The sequence below is a fragment of the Meriones unguiculatus genome, chromosome 2 (genome assembly GCF_030254825.1).
Source record: "Meriones unguiculatus strain TT.TT164.6M chromosome 2, Bangor_MerUng_6.1, whole genome shotgun sequence".
NCBI classification, from domain to species: domain Eukaryota; kingdom Metazoa; phylum Chordata; class Mammalia; order Rodentia; family Muridae; genus Meriones; species Meriones unguiculatus.
This window is the reverse complement of record NC_083350.1, coordinates 119,538,640-119,560,337: the sequence shown is the minus strand read 5'-3', so window position 1 is coordinate 119,560,337 and position 21,698 is coordinate 119,538,640. Positions and strand designations below refer to the sequence as shown.

The 21,698-nt window shown below is 37.8% G+C and overlaps 1 protein-coding gene across 5 annotated transcripts in view; it reads right to left on the bottom strand.

Annotated features, from left to right (window-relative positions):
- The window catches only part of Osbpl8 (oxysterol binding protein like 8), a 141,584-nt gene that overhangs the window by 78,212 nt on the left and 41,674 nt on the right, over nucleotides 1-21,698 (bottom strand). For 3 of the 5 annotated variants that reach the window (XM_060378039.1, XM_060378040.1, XM_060378038.1), the window contains exons 3-4: nucleotides 8,145-8,181; nucleotides 391-528 (exon numbers count right to left, since the gene is read on the bottom strand). In XM_060378039.1, the coding sequence (XP_060234022.1) occupies nucleotides 391-528; nucleotides 8,145-8,181 (175 nt within the window). Of the gene's footprint in view, nucleotides 1-390; nucleotides 529-2,262; nucleotides 2,357-8,144; nucleotides 8,182-21,698 lie in introns of all 5 variants that reach the window. The other 2 variants (XM_060378043.1, XM_060378042.1) reach the window with 2 other exon arrangements.

Genomic DNA, 21,698 nt, shown 5'->3' with positions numbered 1-21,698 from the left:
AAATGGAGAGGAATGGGATTGGGGGAGGGAACAGAGAGAGAACTCACAAGGTGCAAGTGTGAAAAATTACTTCCCCCTTATTTTTGAAGACCTGTTAATTTATATTATAGTAAATATCAGCAAATGAAATTCACATAAACAGAACCGCTTCAAATTTTTCAATATTTTTTATGAATGTAAGAATCTCTGGTTTAGAAGAATCAAACACATAAAAAAAAAAAAAACAAAAAAAACATGTTAGTAAGTCTAACAGAAGTCAAAAACCTAGAAAGGAAAGTGTACTCATTCTGAGTCCACTGCAAAGGCTCCAAGAAAATAGGCAACAACAACAGCAACTGTACAAAGCCATACAGTGTGCACAGTGGCCCAGCATGTGTCAGTCTTTCTTACCTTGGCTGTGAGGACTCGAGGGAGTGAGAGAAGGCTGATGCAGATCTTTAGTTGGTGTTGGGTAAGCTTCTTTGCCTTGGCGCTGACTCATCTTTCCTGGGGTCAAAAGCTGAGGTTCGTCACTGTTTGTTACAACAGCTCAAAGAAAGAAAAGAAAAGAAATTACCATTAAAGTACTAGGCTTTATGGCATAATTAATAACTTGGAATAAAATTAAAATGCCCTTTTGATTTTATTAATCTCACTACTTTAATAAGCTTGCATAATCATTTTGGTTCATTTACTCTAAGCCCACAAGGAATAGACAGATAAGTCTCAGTTAAATATATACACTACAGACACTGTAGATTTCAAACTGGAAAGGTCCCCTATAGTTTACTGTGTATCTGGCACAGGGTTCATACCAACTCTTCATTATCTGCCATCTCAGTCATCTCAGAGAAGAAATACATGGTCAAAAAGTATAAAGAAAAATGTACAGCTTCATTAATGATCAGAAAATACAAATCAATAGCAAGAGAAAAATATTTACTATCAACTGCATTTCTACTCTGCTTTCTAAGTTTTTGGGCGGCAAGTAGGCAAGGTTTCAGAGACAATGAAACCTGAGGCTCAAGACAGCCCTCTCCAAGACTAAACAGCAGTATCAGAGGCCAAAGTCAAGCTCATTGTGGGCTTCTATGTCTGTCTTCAAAAGCCTCCCTGGCAGGGCTGAGAGATGCTCAGCACGTAGGAGCAACTGTTGCTCTCGTTGGGGATCCTTGATACATAAAAGTCTTTTTTATTTTTTAATACCTTGTTTAAAAAAAAACACAGGACTCCCCATCCTGACTTTCAGTTTGTGGCGAACTTGGCACTCTCACCCATCTGGTCAAGCTAACAAAAGGGTGAAAAGAGAAATAGAAAATGAAAACAATGAGGGACGGGGCAAATGAAAACCACAGGCCTAAAACATCCACACTTTTTCACACCTGGCCCTGAAGGTAGTCATTCTTAAAAATGAACTGTTTGGTCTTTACTTGTCAGTTAACTACAACCTCTCACTGATAATTTTTATCACTGTGTTTTTTTTTTTTTAATCAATTGTTTTCACATATTTACTTCCTTTTTTACTAAAGTTTTCAAAATTATATTTTAGCTCCTCATATTTCAAAACCAAAATACAAAGGACGCTCATTTAATATCCAAGAAAAAGTATAATAAAATATTTATCACAAATTAAAAAAAAAACCTCTAAAAAAAATCTAGAGACCAGTAGCTCCTAAGTTTACATATTCAGTTTTAATATCTCCACAGACTAGATCTCCCATATCCAACTGCCAGCCTGATGCTCCAGGAAGCAGGCATCTTGGGTGACCTGGAGCACAGCCCTGGCTCTGCTTCTGACCTGCCTCTCCTCTACCTCAGCTAGCACTCTCACTGATCTTCTACCCTCACTTTCCCAGGAAAACACATCACCTTCTCTGATTTTCCTCTCCCTTCATAGCCAGGTACCCATGGAATCTTTAGACTCTCCTTCAAACTTCTATCTGGAAGAGCATTTTATATAGAATGTGATGGCTCTCCCCCCACACACACACACTTCCACAACTCCTACCCTGGACCCATCTACCACTATCTTTCTATCAGCCCAGTGTGTTGGTGGTTCATCAGCTAACCATGTTGCCCTTTGTTGTATAGAGTTCATTTTTCATTATCATTTTAGGTAGAAAGTCAGATGCACATCAAACGAAAGTATTCTTAATAGTTTTCCATTTTATGCAGTGCTTGCTACCACAAGCCTATCATCCCAGCTATTGGGAAGGCTAAGGCAGGAAAAATTACAAGTTTTATGCTGCCCTAAGCTACAAAATGTTGAAGTTCAAGGCCTACCTTAGCAACTTAATGATATTGTTTCAGTCAGTCAGCCACTATAGCTTGGATGTGGTGACAGTGCTAGCCTAGTGCAGGGCCTTGGGTTTAATCCCTAGTAAAAGGAAGAATGGGAGAAAGAGGGGGAAAAGGACAGTGAGAAAGGAGAGTACAAGAACAAGCTTGCTTTCTTTTCTCCTTACAATAAACCCACTGCCTCAAGAGCCAAAGGGTCTGGCACCTTTGTATCTTTTCATTTCATCCTCAACCATTCATTCAGCTCCTACAATAAGGACCACCTTGCTGTTGTTGGAGCTACTATGTATTCAAGTGTTAACTGCTTGTTCCCCAGAGATGTTCCACAAGATCTTTACTGTTCTACAAGCAAATGCTTGTATACACCAACTGATGCTGTGTAACCTTGCCTTCCAAATTATCCCTGATTGGCCAATAAAGTTGCCTACACCAGGGCTGGGCAGAGGAGAGGGTAGGTAGAACTAAGGTTCTCAGGCTTGGAGGGCAGAAGGATCGGGGGGTGGGGAGAAGAGAAAGAGGTGAAGGAGGAAAGAAAAAGGAGTAGGTCATCATGGGTTAGCAGTAACCAGAAGAGGCCAGAAGGAGCTTGCTCTGAGGTCTGGCCTACAGAAAGCAGCAGCTCAAGTGAAACATGTGCAAGTATTTATAGGAGTTTGGCTGGGGAATAGATAAGATAGCTAAGAGAGTTAAGATCTGCCCAGCTCCTGTGTTTAAAGTTATTAAAAAAAAAATCTAACAGGTCTCTGTGCCTGTTATTTTATACAATAGTGGATTAACTAATAACTGTTGCATTAATAATCTCATGAATCAATATTAATTATATTAATAAGCATTCTATAACACCTCAATATTCCCCAAAACTGCCATCTTGCAATTTTCTGAGACTGTTTTATAAAGATCTTTCTTTTAAAATGTGTGTTTTATCTTCTATGTGTGTATGCCACACATGTGTGTATGCCTACGGAGGACAGAAGAGCATGTCAGATTCCTCTAGCACTGGAGTTACACCTGGTTGTGAGCCAGCCAGTGTGGCTACTAGGAACAGAACTCAGGTCCTCTGGAGGAACAACAAGCTTTCTTAACTGCTGAGCCACCTCTCCAGTCCCTTGGGGCCTGTTTCTTGCTCTTTTAATCTAAAATATTCTGGGCCCAGAGTTTTACTTACTGTTTTCTCTTGCTTGCTGTCTGCATTCAAACGCTATCTGTTTGGAAAAGCCCTTTGGATTCAACATGGTGCTTTCTCATGAACAAGTTCTTGGTTTTGATATAGCACAATTCATCAGCTTCTATGTGTTAGCACCCACCCATCAAGTTACTGTCTGCCATCATAACTTCCATGGTAGATTGCATCACTATCTGAAATATATAACGATTGTGTCTTTTCCTCCACTACACTCAAATTTCATGAGTGCAAGCTTTTGTTTGCCTCATTTCCCATCAATACTTAATACTGATTTGCTTCCTGTTATGCTAACAGTATGTGATAAAGTTTTCCTTAAAAGACTCAATCAAACAAACTTTATATTTTTATGAAGCATCATTATCATGAATATATATTTTGGCTCTTCCAGCTACTAAATCTGATTCATTTGATTATAATTTTAAAATACTGAGATTTATAATTAATAGTAGGAATGCACAGAAACTAAGCCATTTAAATAACATTCCAGAAAAACAGTAACAGACCCTTCATATGTGGAGTCCAGATACATAATGGAGGAAAGAAAATACGATAGGCCAGCCGATTAGGCCTACCAGACAAACAAATTCCATCCTTTCTCATAACATCCAAGAGAAATGTCCCATGAAAATTAAAATTAAAAAAGCAAATGACAATACAAAACTTGAAAACTTTTCAACTATAAGAGAATAACTCTATAAACTTGGAGAAAGCAATGATCTCCATACAAAAATGTAATAGCACTAATGAAAAGGGAATTGATAAATACTCCCACTACTACATTAAAATTATGAATTCAGTCATCAAAACAAACCTAAAAAAAAAAAAAAAAACCACTGAAGAGGAGAATATATTCACAGCCATACAGTTTGGTTCTAAAAGGCTGTATCTAAAGCGTTTAAACTCTATGGCTCCTATACACCAACTAGAAAAGACCAGCACCCTCACAGAAAAAAATAAGAACTGAACAGAGTTGCAACAGAAAATGCAAATGTCCAATAAGTATATGAAAATATTCTTTCTGCTTAATAATCAGAGGTTGAGGTCAGTTTCACAGTAGGTATTTTACATTCATCTGAAGTGAAAAATTACTAACTTTGATAATATCAAATAAGGAAGATGAGATTCTCGAGGTCTCTTGGGCACTGTTGAGAGCATAAATTGATATTAGCACTTTAGAAAACAATTTGGGACCAGCACATACTTGATGACTATAACAAAATCCTGCTCTTATCCCTAGAAAATCTCTTATACTTGTGTACTCAGAGACAAGAATAAAAATTTTCATACAACACTGTATAGAACACAAAAGAAAACAAAAATTCAAACAGCTTAAATACTCACCAATTAAAAAAATAACACAAAGTGTGATGGGGAGGAATGGAGAGATGGCATCTGAAGAGTACTAGGTGCTCTTCAGAGGACCTTAAGCTAGATCCCTCATGCCCACATGACAACTCACAACAATCTCTATCTCCACACTCGGGGATCCAACACCCTCATCTGATCTCTGCTGGCACCAGGCACACAAACATACATTCAGGCAAAGCATACACACACACACACACAAAACAACAATAATGATTCTAAAATAAAAAATTTATTTTTATTTTTTAATAAAAAATTCAAATCAATTATCCAAGTGTGCAGTGCATCATTTATCCCAGTACTTGGAGGGCAAAGGCAGAAAGACCTCTGTGAGTTCAAGAGCAGCCGACTCCCTATAGCACTAGCTACAAGGCAAGACTCTGCCTCATAAAAATAAAACAATAAAATGAGTTACTAAATTGTGGCACAAGCATAAGGTAGAAACTATATGGCATCTATCACTGGATCAAACAGCATGAGTCACAGAAATATAACATCAACACAGAACTACAAAAAGCAAGTTCTTAGCATATCACATACATTATGATACTTTTAAAATGTAGGGTTGGCAGGGCACTTGCCTAGCATAAGAGAGGTGCCCTGGTTTTAATATTTAGTATAAGAAAAAAATGTAAGCAAACTTAGGGATATAGAGACCTGAGAAACAACTCCATGGTAAAGGCACTTGCCATCCAACGTGATGAATCAAGTTCAGAACCCACATAATGGAATGGCAGAACTTACTCCCACAAACTGTCCTGTGTCCTCCAAAAGCATACTGTGACCACATGGGTGCTAAAACACACACACACACACACACACACACACACACACACACACACAAATTGAATACTAGATTTAAAACCTTAGAGAGATATATGTAATTTTAAAAGTTTAAAATTTGAAAAAAAAATCCTTTTAAACAAAAAAATATATATATAAAAAATTAAAAACAATACAACATAGTCATCAAGTCTGGGGAGTGCCACAAGGTAGAGAAAAGAAGGAGATCACAGCATGCTTCAGCACTTAACCGGTAATGCTCAGGTTGTGTTCTAAGTGGCTCCACTACATCAATAGGGAAAGGGTCAGTTCACGTCCTTCCAATCCCGAGTTTATGCGACTTTTGGAGACATGGCCTCATTACAGAACCCAAGCTAGACAGAGCTCACAAGCTCCTGCTGTCTGTCTCCCTGGCACTGGAATTACAGGCCTGTGCCTTTGTGCCCAGCTCTCAGGTAACATCCTTTTTTTTTTCTTTTTTTTTTTTTCTTTTCAGAGTGCTTTACAGAGAGCCCATCTTCCTGTTTGTTTTGTCTCCACTCATAAAGCTCTCCATGATACAAATCATTGAATGCCCTACAGGAAGTCCGCAACAGTGGGATATCTAAACAGAAGCTTAGGAGGCACAGTGACTTTGTTTTGTGTACCCAGTGACACAGCTGATAAATATTTGCTAAATAACTGAAAAGCTTTTTGGAAAATGAATCACCATCGCAGCGTAGTTTCTGACGTTATTCATCCGCCAGTGGTGACATTACAGTGGCCTCTACTGGTTCAATTTAGAATGCACACAGCTACTCTGCAGCTCCTGTTAACAGGTACACTCTATCCACCCTCCTCAAATCCTGAATTCAAGTCATAAACATTTTAAGAATTTTGCTAATTTTGATGTTCGCCCTTCTGCTACATGGAAGCCAAAACAAAACACCTAAATAATCTGCATGTCAAGCTGACTGTCCTGAAGATTTGTATCTTTCTTTTATGAGATTAAGGTAGTGATAAGACAGTAATATCTGTAGAGGGTTTTAAGATTTAAAAATATTCTTGGAAAAAAAAAAACTGAGTTAAAAAAAGATTTATGGGCTAGGATTACAGGCATGTGCCACCGTTCCTGGCTATGTTCTTCTCCTTTTAAGTTTGCCACCATCTGATAATAGTGTATGTAATATGCAACATATTTTAAATAATAAGAACTGCTGTGATTATTTTTAAAATGTGTATTAATTTAAATTATCTTTTTATAAAAACATAAATATGTATTCTAACCAGTATCTGAGAGGAAAAAATAAAGATCATACGAATTCTACTTTTTACTAAACTATATTACTTGTGAAAAATAACGGGTTTCCTTATGTAATTATGTAACCATACTCATGCCACCAATTAGCCCTCTGTTTAGAACAATAACAGAAACTCATTATGAAAAACTTTTGCTACCATCTTGCTGAGTTCCTTTCTTTGAAACCCAAAAAGAAAAAGAGGCCCAGAGCACAGACATGGCTTGCAACAGAGGTAACTATTATATATAAATGCAAACTTCTAAATCAGTTACCTATGTTGTTATTCAATAAAAATCAAAATCTGTGAAATTTATGATGGAATAAAACTTTTCACTTTGTTAGACCTTAATTCAACCCAGAACACTTTGCTCTCACTTTTTTGTATCAGTGATAGTAGTATTTAGTGGATGAGTAGTCAGTTGTATGTAGCTTCCTGGATATTTACGGTCCAGGCTTTTCATCTATAAAAATCAATATTTTATTAACTGATCTCAGAAGTTTTTTTCAGTTCAGTGTTGCTATGTTTCTTTAATGTGACAACTGCTTCTGTCACTGTCTAGATGGGACTAGACAATTCCGAGGTGACATGTTTTATTTGTTGTGCTTATTCAAAAGCTAACTCAATGTCCATCCCTATCCAGAAAAACAAAAACAAAACCAGCAAATTGTGTTAAATTAGATATAATTTTATTTTAAAGGGCAATCTTCTAGATCTCAAGATAAAACATTATTTTCTTAAGACCTCTAAAATACAAACAAAAAATCACAATCAATTTATTGTATTAAAATTTTACAAATGAAAGCACTTTCTCAGTTTCAAGAGACAGTGAATTCCTTAAACAATCTCTTTATGCCTGTGATGACTGTACAAAGGTCTTGTGTGAAGGAGGTCCTAGATAATGACTCGGCCTCTAACTTAGTAGTTCTCAACCTTCCTAATGCTTCCTAATAGTTTCTCATGTTGTGTTGACTCCAACCATAAAATTATTTTCATTGCTACTTCATAACTGTAATTTTGCTACTGTTATAAATTGTAATGTAAATACCTGTGTTTTCCAATGGGTGAGAGCGCCATTTGACCCAAAGGGGTCGAGCCCCACAGGTTAAGAACGACTGCTCTCATGTTGCCACTCGCAACAGATGAACAGTGGTCATTTAGCATTTCTACAATAAAAACTGAACTACTTGTCATTTATAAGTAACACCAAAATATTATCCTGTCCCCAAATCATGACATTCCCATTTTAGCTACTTACTTGATGGCCCAAGGACATCTTTGCTATCACCAAGAATCTTTTAATGCAGAGGAATTGAGCAGCAAACAAACACAATCCAAACCAGGGAGAAGCAAACATCGGGCAGAAGCAGCAGGGAGACAAGAGGACAAGAGGAACAGTGTTAGTCTGTGAATAGGAGCTGCATGCACATTAGCTTCAATCGTCATATTTATAAGACATTTCCTTCTAAATGTCAAAAAAAAACCTTGCCTTAGGCAATACCAAACATTTGTTTTAATTTGGGGAAATGAAGGTAAGAAGAAAAAACAGAATCACCAAAGTACATTTGCAATTACTCAAGCCAAAAGTTCCTTCTGATTACAGCTCAAAAAAGGGCTTGGGAGCGATATGGTGGTTTAGAACTTTAAGAGAGGTGAAAGTTACTTACCCTTCCTTTTAAATGTGAAGCTTTAGCACTACCTACCACACGTGCTACTAAGCATTAGTTACGCATGCCATGAGAGCACTCTACAGAGATTTAGTCTTAGAATAGTATATGATAAGCACGATGCAGTTTCTACAAAGACATCAACAAAACAGATCATTTTTTAACCAAATGGCAAAAATAAAATTATTTTCACACAAATAATCCAAGGATAAGTTTAAAATTAGATTTAATTTTCTTAGGACTTAGTAAAGAGAAGCATAATCTACAGCTACTAGTACTTTAGGAAGCCAAAAGACACATTCCATACTGCCCAACCCCAAATAAGTAACTTAGGCTGGCTTCAAACCTAGTCTCTTTCCTCAACCTCCTAGATTCTACCATACCAAGCAGAAGACTTAGTTCTTTAAATGAAGAACTTACCTGACATCAACAGAAAAAAGGCTACAGACCTCCTCCTAGAAACTCTTTTAACCAACAGTATATATCATCTCTACCTAGAAACTTTAACCTATAGTATCAGCTCTACCTATAAACTTTTAACCTATAGTATCAGCAATACCTAGAAACTTTTAACCTACAGTATCACTCAGGCTATCTTAGTAGGTACACAGCTCTCAGATATCCTGCAATTCACATACCAAAACTAAAAACTTCCCATTGATTAGATTGTTTTTGGGCACAGTGAAGGAACTGTACTTGGCCATGCCACCACAAGGTAAACTGTTTGCTTCAGGCTTCTGTCATCTCCTTGGAGAAACTGTCATACCTGTCACTTTTCTAAAGTGATAGCAGTTCTGGATACCATGTTCTAATGTCTACTTATTTTCTTCAGATGTCAACCCATGCTTATTCTTCTATGAACAGGCTTCAATTTCACAAAATACACCTCTGCTGACAACAAACTCATTGTGCTCAGGTCCTTATTACAAACTTGAGGTAGGAGATTAAAGAGGTAAAGGTTAAAGTGTTTGTGAATCGGGGATAGAGAGATGGCTCAGCTTAGAACGCACTTGCTGCTCTTCCAGCAGACCCGAGTTCAATTATTGGCACCCACATGCGGGGATACAAGTGTTCAAAAACACCTGCAACTCCAGCTCCAGAGAATTCACTTCTGGACTCTGCACTCACACATGTACATGCCCACAGAAAAGGCAAACATATAATTTAAAGTTTAAAAAAACCCTTAAAAATTAAAAGCGCAAAAGTACTTGTGAAGACAATCTAAACACCCAGTGCTCTTTATTTTCTGGTGAACAATCCCTTTGATGCAGGGATTGTTAGTTAGTTTCACTTTGGAGGCAGGAGGTATAGGCTTGATTTTTAACCCAGTGTCCAGAATGTTCTGAAACCTTGGTCCTCCTGCCTCAGCCCCTGGGCAGCAAGCATACTCCACATTGCCCAGCTCACTAATCATGAAGAGAAAATGGCAAAAGGATGGTGACCTGTTCTGAGACTGTCTCGTTTACAGTGTTTTCTCACAGGTAAATCTCTCAGATGGCCCTCTGTGAGGTAGTCTTGCAAAGAGACCTACCAGGTAAACACTGAGGTGGAGCACAAAGTGAACTTAGAGAAGATCTCATGGCTATAACAGCAAAATTCCCTCCCCTTCTTCACTGCAACCTCACAACAGGCTGCAACCACATGATAAACTGCACTTGGATTCCTGGTACAAAATTTGAAATATATGCTCACTGTTAAATAGGACTTAATTCTGGGATCAGAATATAATATGAAAAATTACATATAATAATAAATCTATAAATAACATTGAAAAACTGTGAGAAGCCAAGGAGCTGGCAGAAACAACTATAGCAAACTTTTAAAATGCTTCAAAGACATCTATTTTTAAAAATATTCCTATAACAATAATTTTAGAGAAAAACAGATTTACTTTTGTCTTAAAACAACTGCTGCCCAAAACAACCCAAAGCAAACAAAAAGAAATTCTGGATACCATTTTGGATTATCGTCACAAATTCTTTTTTTTTTTTTAATTTTTTAGATTTTTTATTACTATTTATTTTTCCCTAGATTAATCAGTAACTTCACAAGAAAAACTGTAGTTTTAATCACACACAAACATACAAGAGCAAGCATGTACGCATGTGCACATGCACACTCACATACACACACTAATGCTTTACTAACCTAATGATTTGAAGGCTTTTAGAACTCATCTTCTATTTGTAGTAAAAGGTTAATTAATAAGCTGTCACTGTACACCTTGTTTATATTCTCCAATTCTACTGACTAACAATACTGTGCTAACTTTTTGTGCAGTTTCTTTTCCTTACCCTGTTCACTCTCAAAACTAATTTCTTTCCTTTTCTTTTTAAAGATTTATCTATGTATTTATTTTATGTATATGAGTGCTCTATCTGCATGTACACCTGCATGACAGAAGAGGGCAGCAAATCCAGGTATAGATGGTTATGAGTCACCATGTGGTTGCTGGGAATTGAACTCAGGACTTCTGGAAAAACAGACATTGCTTAATCGCCAAGCCATCTCTCCAGTCCCTCAAAACTAATTTCTAACAGACAGTAACTTCAGGTATTGCTCCAATAATTGCATTACAATATCAACATTACACCTTTCAGCATGTTTCTACCATTTGTAGCTTATCTCATGGAATTAATCCTAACTTGTTCAGTTGGACACAGTGAGTAATGACCTGAAATATGTACTATCCATACATCCAATACATATTTCCTGAGTAACAACCAGAGACACATATCATTTTAAGAACCAAAGGATACTAGCAGTAAATGAAATAAGGCAAAAATCCTGTCCTGGGCTGGGGTTTGCACATCAGTAGTTCAATTTATGCCTAGCTCTGGCCCTGGGTTTGACTCATAAACCACCCAAAGTAAAATCCTGTCAGAGCGGGATCTAAATTTTAGTGGAGAAAATATAGAACATACAAAACAGGTAATAACTCACAGTATATTATATAGTTTATAATATAAATAAGCAGAGAATAGGAACATACAGAACATCAAGGCTTCAGGCAGGAAAGTGTTCAACAAACCAGAAAACTACCAGACAGGGTTCTACAGGAATGATAAGTAAATATAGAGGACTGGGACACAAGCCAGTACCAAGGGTCTTGGAACTAGTGTGAATGTTGAAGCTAGATGCATCAGGAAAGTAAAAAAATCATATAACACTGAAGTCATCTGGTAAAAAGATGCCAAAGGCCTTGCTGAGGCTTTGGTTGTGTTTTGAAAGGAACTAGGGAAGCAATGAATGGTTGGGGGAAAGGACTGGCATGACCTGATGATATTCCAACTGACTATTCTGAAAGCATTCTAAGAACAAGAATATAAATGTAGTTTACTGAAACGGTCTGGGGGTAACATGGTGGAAGCAGAGGAGGTGATGAAAAGTTGGTCAGTTCTGAATATAATTTCAAGGTACAGCAGCAGAATTTCCAAGCGGACCAAGTGGGAGACAAGAGAGGAGGAATCAAGATGACTTCAAGTGGTTGGAATTGAGCACCTGCATAATAGAAATGCTGTCAGCTGAGCAGTTGTGTTCAAGGAGAACTCCAAGGAGCTCAGGAAGGTTAAGTGTAAGACATCTGTTAAGACATCCAAGTGGGTGCCAAAAAGGCAGCTAAGCTATATAAAGTGCATAGCGCAAGATTCAGGATGGGAGAAGCAATACAAGTGATGATATGTGTGAGTTAGGTTTATGAGCTGAACGCCTTGATCACTGACAACTGACAAATGTCACAGTGTAAAGGAACAGGTACCAGAAAACCAACTATAACAGAGGACAGATCTAAGGCGCAAGCAAAAGCACTCCAAAACCAAAGCTGAAACACTATGGGAACAAAGCATGGTTTCAAAACATTTCCCAGGAACATATGGTGAGAGGACATTACACAGCATGCCAATAAACCGTCCTCCCCACCTGCAATGGATGCTAATGGGAAGTAGGGTACAAGCAAGTGAGAATCTCCTTGCCACGTAGCTTAGATCACTAAGTGGACCACATACTAGCTTGTTATCTTTATACTTCGGGGATATAGGTTGTGCAATACATGAAGACTGTGAAATAACTCTACACAAGTATCTTGTATGTTACCTTTTATTTTTTTTAATAAGCTAGGAACTCTGGCTTTAGCTGAAGTATTAAAATACTACTCACACATCAAAGAATCCAGAAACTTCTTAGAGTGTCAGAAAAAGACCATTAAGATAGGATGAAATGTTTTCTTTTTAGTTAATAAATATTCAAACTCATCACAGTAATTTGTTACAGAAATAAGTCTTCTAATTTGACTAAAAATAGTTTTAAAAACCTAATGTGGCTCGAAATTTTTATTTAGGAATTTTTGTGCTACAAAGCACTTTTATTAAAAGCACTAAATACTAACAATAATTATACAAATTATTAGTCTATGAGTCTCATTTTAAAAAGATTGTTGTATGAAAACTGATCTAATTTTATTGTATATGTAAATGCGTACCACCTCATCTACGAGTATCCTACCTTTAAGAAACATAAAGGATGATGCAGAAGTTCATCAGCATGCCCTTCAACCTAGGGACTCCTCCATCTCAGCCAAACTAAGGCAACAGTCACCCCATGGTACAGAACTCATTCCACAAAACTGTGTTTTTTATCTGATACCATTCCACACACTGTCTGCCCTGTCTATGCACTGGCTTGAATTAAGCCATTTGGTGAGCCTAAGGGAAAGCATGGAGAGCTTTTCCAGCAAGGACACAGCTGGCAGCACCTCTTCCCCAATACAATTAGCTGCTCAGAAGTAACCCTGCCACAGTCAGCTCCCAGAACCCACATTTCAGATGACTAAACAAAGCATCTCAGGGTATCCAGTTCCATTATCTTAGGCTCTGAGAATAAGAAACTTCAGTGAGGGATATATAATGCAGCTGGGAGCTACTTGTTCTTAGAATGGGAGTCATCACTCTATACTTAAGATATATTTTCTCATATTCCTGTAATCTTCTGCAAAAAAATGTGCACATTTTATATTCGACTTTTACATGAAATATTTTAAAGGAACTCTATTTTTCCCCCTGGGAACTAGAACTCATCACTGTTGGTTAGAAAATCTGCTTTGGCCCACTAGATACTTATTCCATTTTTACAACATTTAATATAAGACAAACAAATTTAGGAAAGATGTACCAAAACACCGGCAGTAGGTATATTTAGGACGCAGAGTTTTACTACTGTATTTTTTGAATACTATTTAATTATGGTGCACTACTATGCATTACTTTTGTAGAAAAATAAGAAATGAAGACAAAATTTTAAATTGATCTATCTACACTTAATGTTTTGTGTAATGACAAGGTACAAAGTGCTGTGGAAAATATCAACTTCCAACTTGAAATCACAGAAAAATACAGAAATGTTAGCATCTTAAGCAAAGGATCCCACATTAGTCACTGCCTCTCGAACTTCAGCAACTTCTGAATATGGCATGATTTAAAAAAAAAATAAAAAAAATATCTTCTCAGGAGCAATTTACTCTCAAATATCTGAGGTCTGAAATTAAAGAGCAACCAAAGTTTACAAAATAGTTATGTGATGAAACAACTTACTGTAAAGAAACATTTACAGGAAGAGAGGGATGTGCAAGAGGACTTTCATACTAGGAACTAAAGCCTTCCCTCTTTTCTTGAAAGTCCTGTGCCTTCAGGAAATTACAATCTGTCAAGCTATAAAGTTCTCTCTAGGATGTTCTAGAAGAAATTTCAGTTTCATTCCTCTAGTCTGTATTACATTCTATCAACTTTTCCACTACAAGGGGCTTCCCTGGTATTGCCCTACTTGTACTAGTGTGGGCCTGTCTCGCTGCCTGTGTCTTCTCAGTGAGCAAGTCACCACAGCAGCCTGCAGTCCTGCCACTCAGATAACTTCCACTTCTCTTCTGCAGATATGGCTTATCTTTCAAACATTTCTACCCATGTATTTGAACACTGTTGGAAATTAAACTTCTAGTTCTAAAATTATGTTTTAAAAGGAAGGCTTTTATGCTTATTTTTGGAAGCTTTTTTTTTTTCTGTCAAAAAACAACTCCCTCGGGCTAGAGAGATAGCTTGGAGGTTAAGAGTACTGGCTGTTTCTTCCAAAGGTCCTGAGTTCAATTCCCAGCAACCACATTGTGGCTTATAACCATCTATCGTAAAGAGCTGGTACCCTCTTCTGGTGTGCAGGCACACATTCAGGCAGACTGCTATATAAATAATAAATAAGTCTTTAAAAAGAAAAAAGAACTTAAAAAAAAACAACTCACTCTCTCACTCTCAGAAACCAGTTTTTCCAATTTATCCATCTTTTTTCCTACCTTCTCAGATAGACCAGACCATCCTCACTTTAAATCAAGTCATTAAACTCTGATTATTCTTCTTCTCTCCAATATTCTACCTCAGTCCAGTCTTTTCTTTAATTTCCCACTAACACATCATGCCATTTCTCAACATTTGCTTCCCCCTTTCGAAAGCTGTACCCACAATGACTTTCATACCACTCCTTAATTTACCATGCTTGATATTGAAATTCAAAAAGTGATAAAATATGCTTCCTACTGCCAGGACCAACAGTAAGCATTGTATCCCTGGACTGGCTCAATTTCAATCATTCTTCATCCCTGCCCATCAACTCCTATGATGTTTCTTTTCCTCCTCTATGAATGCATTAGCTATTAGACTTTATCACTTTCTGAAGCTACTGTGAAACTTAATAATAGTTTAAGTACACTATGTGGTATTCTTTCAAAGCATGACAACAACAAAAAAAAAAAGATCTGGACATTATTCAACCTAAGATATTTCCTAAATGGTCATGCTGTGTTATTTCTCCTCTCAAAAACATTTCATACACTGTTCTTTAAAAAATAAGCCTTTAAGATCAAAAACTCAAGTGACGACACATGCTAGAGAGGATGTGGAGAAAGGGGAACCCTCCTCCATTGCTGATGGGAATGTAAACTGGTATGACCACTTTGGAAATCAATTTCTCAGACCACTTTCTCAGACAATTAGGAATAGTGCTTCCTCAAGATCCAGCTATACTACTCCAAGGCATATATCCAAAATATGTGCAAATATACAACGATATTTCCTCAACCATGTTTGTAGCAGCTTTATTTGTAATAGCCAGAATCTGGAAACAACCCAGATGTCCCTCAATGGAGGAATGGATACAGAAATTGTGTACATTTACACAATGGAATACTACTCAGCAATTAAAAACAAGGAAATCATGAAATTTGCAGGCAAATGGTAGGAACTAGAAAAGATCATCCTGAGTGAAGTATCCCAGAAGCAGAAAGACACACATGGTATATACTCACTTATGAATGGATATTAGTCATATAATATAGGGTAAACATACTAAAAAAGCTAAAACAAGGAAGAGGACGCTAGGGAAGTTGCTCAATCCTCATTCAGAACGCAAATGAGATAGACATCGGAAGAGGGAGAAAACAGAAAACGGGACAGGAGCCTTCCACAGAGGGCCTCTGAAAGACTCTACCCTGCAGGGTATCAAAGCAGATGCTGAGACTCATAGACAAACTTTGGGCAGAATGCAGGGAATCTTATTAAAAAAAAGGGGGGAAATAGAAAAACCTGGAGGGGAAAGGAGCTCCACAAGGAGACCAACAGAACCAAAAGATCTGGCTCCAGGTGTCTCTGCAAAGACTGATATTCCAACCAACAACCATGCATGGAGATAACCTAGAACCCCTGCACAGATGTAGCCCATGGAAGCTCAGCCTCCAAGTGGGTTCCCTAGTAAGGGGAGCAGGGGCTGTCTCTGACATCAACTCAGTGGCTGGCTCTTTGATCACCTCCCCCTGAAGGGGGAGCAGCCTTACCAGGCCACAGAGAAAGACAATGCAGCCAGTCCTGATGAGATCTGATAGGCTAGGGTCAGATGGAAGGAGTCCCTAGTAGTGGACTAGGGGAGGGCATGGGAGGAGAACTAAGAGGGAGGGTGGGATTAGGAGGGGACGAGGGAGGGGGCTACAGCTGGGATACAAAATGAATAAATTATAATAATCAAATAAATAATTTAAAAAATAAGCCTCATGCTCTCATACTTAAAGTCTACAATTTAGGTAACCTAGTCATCCCACAGAAATGTTTTCATCTCCTGTAAGAAAGCCCTGAAACTCCAATTAACTAAGTCTTGACTGCCAGAACTGCTTATGCATAGTGATTTGTCATGTGTGCTGTGTGCCCCTCCCCACTAGCTTTCGTTTTGTTTAGCTGCCCAACAATTTGAAAAGCCTCTGGTCTTAGTGGCTCAACTTATATAACAAATTTGTTGCCAAAATCCTATCTGGAGTTATCCTTCCCAATTTCTGGCTTCCGTGGAGTATTTTCCTTACTGCTTAGTGTATAAGCGTAGTATTCCATCAGTACTGCCACAGCAATATATTTATACCTCAATATTGCTATCATCAGACAGGACTGTGGCAGAGCCCAGAGTCCCGCCTCATCCTTGAAACACTGGCCCTGTGTACAGCACTTAAAGGCCAACCACCAGTCTACTCAGCAGACCCCAAAGCTCTTCACTGTCACTCTGCTTAGAGAACACCCCTTAAATCCAGGTTTGCCCGTAATCCCAGCTTCTCAGGAAGCTGGGCAGGATTACAGATTCAAGACCTTGTCTAGGCTATAGAAAGAGTACAAGGCTAGCCTGGAGAATTTAAGCAGACCCATATATCATCTCAAAATAAAATGCACAAAATGGGCATAGCACTTTCCCAGCATGCATAGGCCCCATGTTCAATCTCTACTAGAGAAAGGAGGGGTAAAGGAAGATGGACAAATCCTTAAGACCTGCTCAAGGCTTCTCTATCAGAAGATTTGTTATATGCCCTTCCATATTCTACAGTCTGTTATACTTTTTCCTCCCTATTATGCTTCATTTTCATCACATTACCCCAGGATAGAGTTCTGCCTTTCACCATTCAGACATTATTCCACTGCAGTAAGAACTGGGTCCTTTTTGTTTACTGCTGCATTCCCTAAAGCAACAAGAAAATCTGACACATTATAGACATTCAACAAATAATGAATGAATAAGCACATGAGTGAAAAGGGGCTTAACAATTATTATGAACTCAATAAATAGTGAGATTTTTAATGTTATTGTTGGATGATATGAGAGCTGTTCATGCCAGAGTGCAGGTGGGGGCTAGAGGATAACTCTGTGGCGTCAGTTCTCTCCTTCCACCTTCACATGCCTTCTAAAGACCACACTTGGTCATCAAGGACAGGGAGCAAGACCTTTCTCCAGCAAGCCAGCCACCTTAACAGCCCCATGTGAGAAATGCCTTTGTGTAGTTTTCTGTATTCCTGTTTACTAAATGAATTACTTCAATTTCTCTAAGAAAAAAAGTCTTTTTTGTTTAATTTCCAAAAATGTTAATATACTGCAGACCTAATGCCTTATGGTTACTACTGCTGTGATGAAACACCATGACCAAGTAACTTGGAGAGAAGCATAAGCCAAATAAACCCTTATCACTTACCACTGAAGGAGTAAGGACGGGAACCTGGAGGCAGGAGCTGATGCAGAGGCCATGGAGGGATGCTGCTTACTGGCTTGCTTTGTATCTTACTCAGCCTGCTTTCTTATAGAACCCAGAATCACCAGCCTAGGAATGGCACCATGACAAAGGGCTGAGTCCTCCCCCATCAATCACTGATCAAGAAAATCCCCTTCAGGCTTGCCAGATCTTAAGGATGTATTTTCTTAACTGAGGTTCCTTTCTCTCAGATGATTATAGCTGTGTCAAGCTGACTGGTATAAAACTAGCCAGTACATCTAATACAACAAAGAATTAGCAGAGAGCATAAGTCTGAACTCTAAGTTTCTCTCTTCACAATCTTAAGACATATATACCAGGCTAGCCACAAACTCAATAGGTAGTGGAGGATGACCTTGAGCTTCCGATCCTCCCACTACCACCTCCAGACTTATAAAATCTGAATTATAAATCGAACTTTACCACAATGTAAAATTTATAGCCTTGAATAATTATCTTAAATTTAGTTTATTTGCTCAATAGATCAAGTAGATTCTTAAAATTCTGTTAACACTAGTATTTCAACACAGATACTGCCTCAGTCCTAAGAATATCCTTAGCTGTTATCCACAACATAGTCAAATTTTCTTCCACCATTAGTCCTTTGCTACCATAGAGATTTGTCAGTTTATACCCATCACTTATGGTAGAATTACCATTTGGTAATTCTTCTGTCTTGGTAGTTTCTTTCCATAACCAAACCCACATCTTTCATCAAAGTACTTACACAGAGAGCAGCTCAAAAGCTGATCAATACGATTTTTCATTTGTAACTGGTGCCATTCAAATGATGGGGTAACAGAAAGAAAATTGTGGTCAGAAACCAAGAAAATGTCTTAACTGCCCATCAAAGAATTAAACCTACAAACCTAGCCTTTGACTTCATCAAACATTTTCCTTTAAATCTGACTCAAGCAACCAGTTACCTGGAAAGGTTATGGAAACAATACAACCAAAACCATTTTATCATAACACAGTCACATCAGGTGAGATATGAGAACTGGTTATATTGGAAAGGTGGTTAAGTAAATATTTCAGTTGGTCTTACAACACAAGCTTAAATTAATCTCATGATGGGTTTAAATAGTTTTAATTTTTAGTCTGAAAGAAGAACTTAACTTTAAATTTCATCTGGCAAATTATATGCATTGTTTACACAGATACATGAACTTTATGTCTGATAAAGGGAGGGTGGGAAAGAGGGAGGAAAGGAGAGAAGAAGGAAGGAAAGGAGGGAAGGAGGACCAAGATGTTAATAAAGACATAATAACAATATCTTCTCAGCTTCTAGAAATCTATTTTGTTTTTAAAAATCACTGCATAAACTAGTATACCTTGCTAAATATTATCAAGCCACAGACAAGACTGCTAATGCTATGGAAATGTCTGTCTCTGTGACTCATAAATCTACCACAAGACAAGAAAGTAATTATTTGTTCTTCTGGTCTCAGAAACCATGTGGTGCCAAGTATCAAAATGAACCTCAGACATGAAGTCACAATTAGCTATCAGAGAACAAAACTCTGGAAAATGACTGTGTACCACCTAATTTTCAAAGATTATGAATACAAAACACTCGAAAAGAATGCTTGAAGAAGGTGTAATATAGGTGGGTTTATGACATAAAATGTCCTTGCATACAATGACAAGAAAAACAGAATTAGAGGATCTGTCCTTAAACCTCAATATTACCTTTTGCCCGGCTAAGAGTTAAATGGCCCTTTGAGAGCCTCAGTTTCTTCATTTCTACAGAGAATACCTACTTTATGGTATTACAGAGATTACCATGAAAGTGTGTGAGATAAGCAGCTCAGGACGGAGCACATAATAAAGAATGCAAGAAATAATTTTCTTTTCTTATCACACAAGTATAGTAATACAACAACAGTCTAAAAATCTAATGAGAGGGGCAAAATTCAGAAAAATAAGGGTGCAGAAACCTATTAAAAATTGTAACAGCTACTAGAGAAAGCATGATGAAGTACTTAATTCTTCACTTACTCTTTTATCTTCTTGATTTTTTGCAATTAGAATGGCTTTTGACTACAGAGACCAATAAAGCAACATAGAAAAGCCTTGCAGTGAGATGAACAGTGAAAAGTCCCACAATGTCCACCTGTCTTACAAACAGAAATAGTGTCCAAGTTATTTAACTACAACACTACAGAATCATAAAACTCTAAAGAATCTTAATGACCTTTGTAAAAATAGTGCTCAATAAGCACCAAATATACATCAGATACTAAACTGAACCTTTTCTGTGTATTGCTCTAACTACACAATATTCTAAACTCTCTGGAGAGGCATCATTAACTCGAACAATGCAATTGAAAAAGTTCTGATGTGAGAAAGAATTAAGAATTAACAGTATCTTGAGCAACAAAGAAAGACATGATGAAAGACAAGCATGAAAGAACCACCATGAAATAAAGAGTCAAGTGTGATGATGTACCCCCCAGGGCCAGCACTTGGGTAGTGAGGCAGAAGGACCAGGACTTCAAAACCATCTTCTTATACACAGTGAGGTCAAGGCAGTCCTTGAGCTAATGAGCTCCTATCTCAAAATAAACAAACGAAAACCAAAAAGAGAAACATCTATCTCCAAAGTTCCTTGCCATGCATTTTTCCCATAACACTGGTCCTACTACACCTTTAAAATGTGCTGTAGTTTCCTGAGTATGCTATGCTATGCTGTATCACTTACACTGGCCCTCTGCCTACAACATCACTCTTACTTTCACTAAGCCAGGAAGGGACCTGTGTTCCTTTCAACACTCAAGACAAGTATTATCTCCAAAAAATTTTCACTCCTCCTCTAAAGCAACCAACTCTTCCGGAGCCCTCCACATCAGACACTATTATCTGCCCATACATTATCTCCCTTCTATGTATTGGTACATATATTAATGCCCTAAAACTAACAGACAGAAAATACTATCAGATATGCAAGTCTGTAGTACACTATTTACCTGCTATCAAACTCTGGAAAAGCTACATATACTTTCATCTATCGTTAATTTCTGTATCTGTTTAAAAAAATGATGCTTCCACAGACTCTTCCGTATCTCTCTTTTATATATTTTCTATATGGACACTGCTGCAGGTTTAAACTGGTGCTTAGATAACATGTTCTCCACTGTGACCAATAGCCTCTATTTCTATTGTCAATCTTAGCTGCAACTGCAATCACCTAGGGAAGCTGAAGGAACTGATGCCTGCCTCTCACACCCTGGGATTTACATTTAATTCACATGAACAAAGATGTAGCCATGCCCTAAAATTTCATAAAGCAGGCTAGACAACTCCAGTGTTCAGAGATGAGCATGTCAGTGCATCTGAAGTCACAACAGAGGTAGGAGGCTGGCTACAAATTCAAGACCTGGACTACATTTGCTAGTTTCAGTCTATCCAAGGGTACACAGTGAAACCCTATCTCAAAACAAGACAAGATAGAAGAAAACACGAACATTTGGTTGATTGTCATTTCAATATTCACAGTTCTCTCAAGAAAATTCTACTAGATCATATAACTTGGTTTAGTTTCTGGTTCATTTGAACA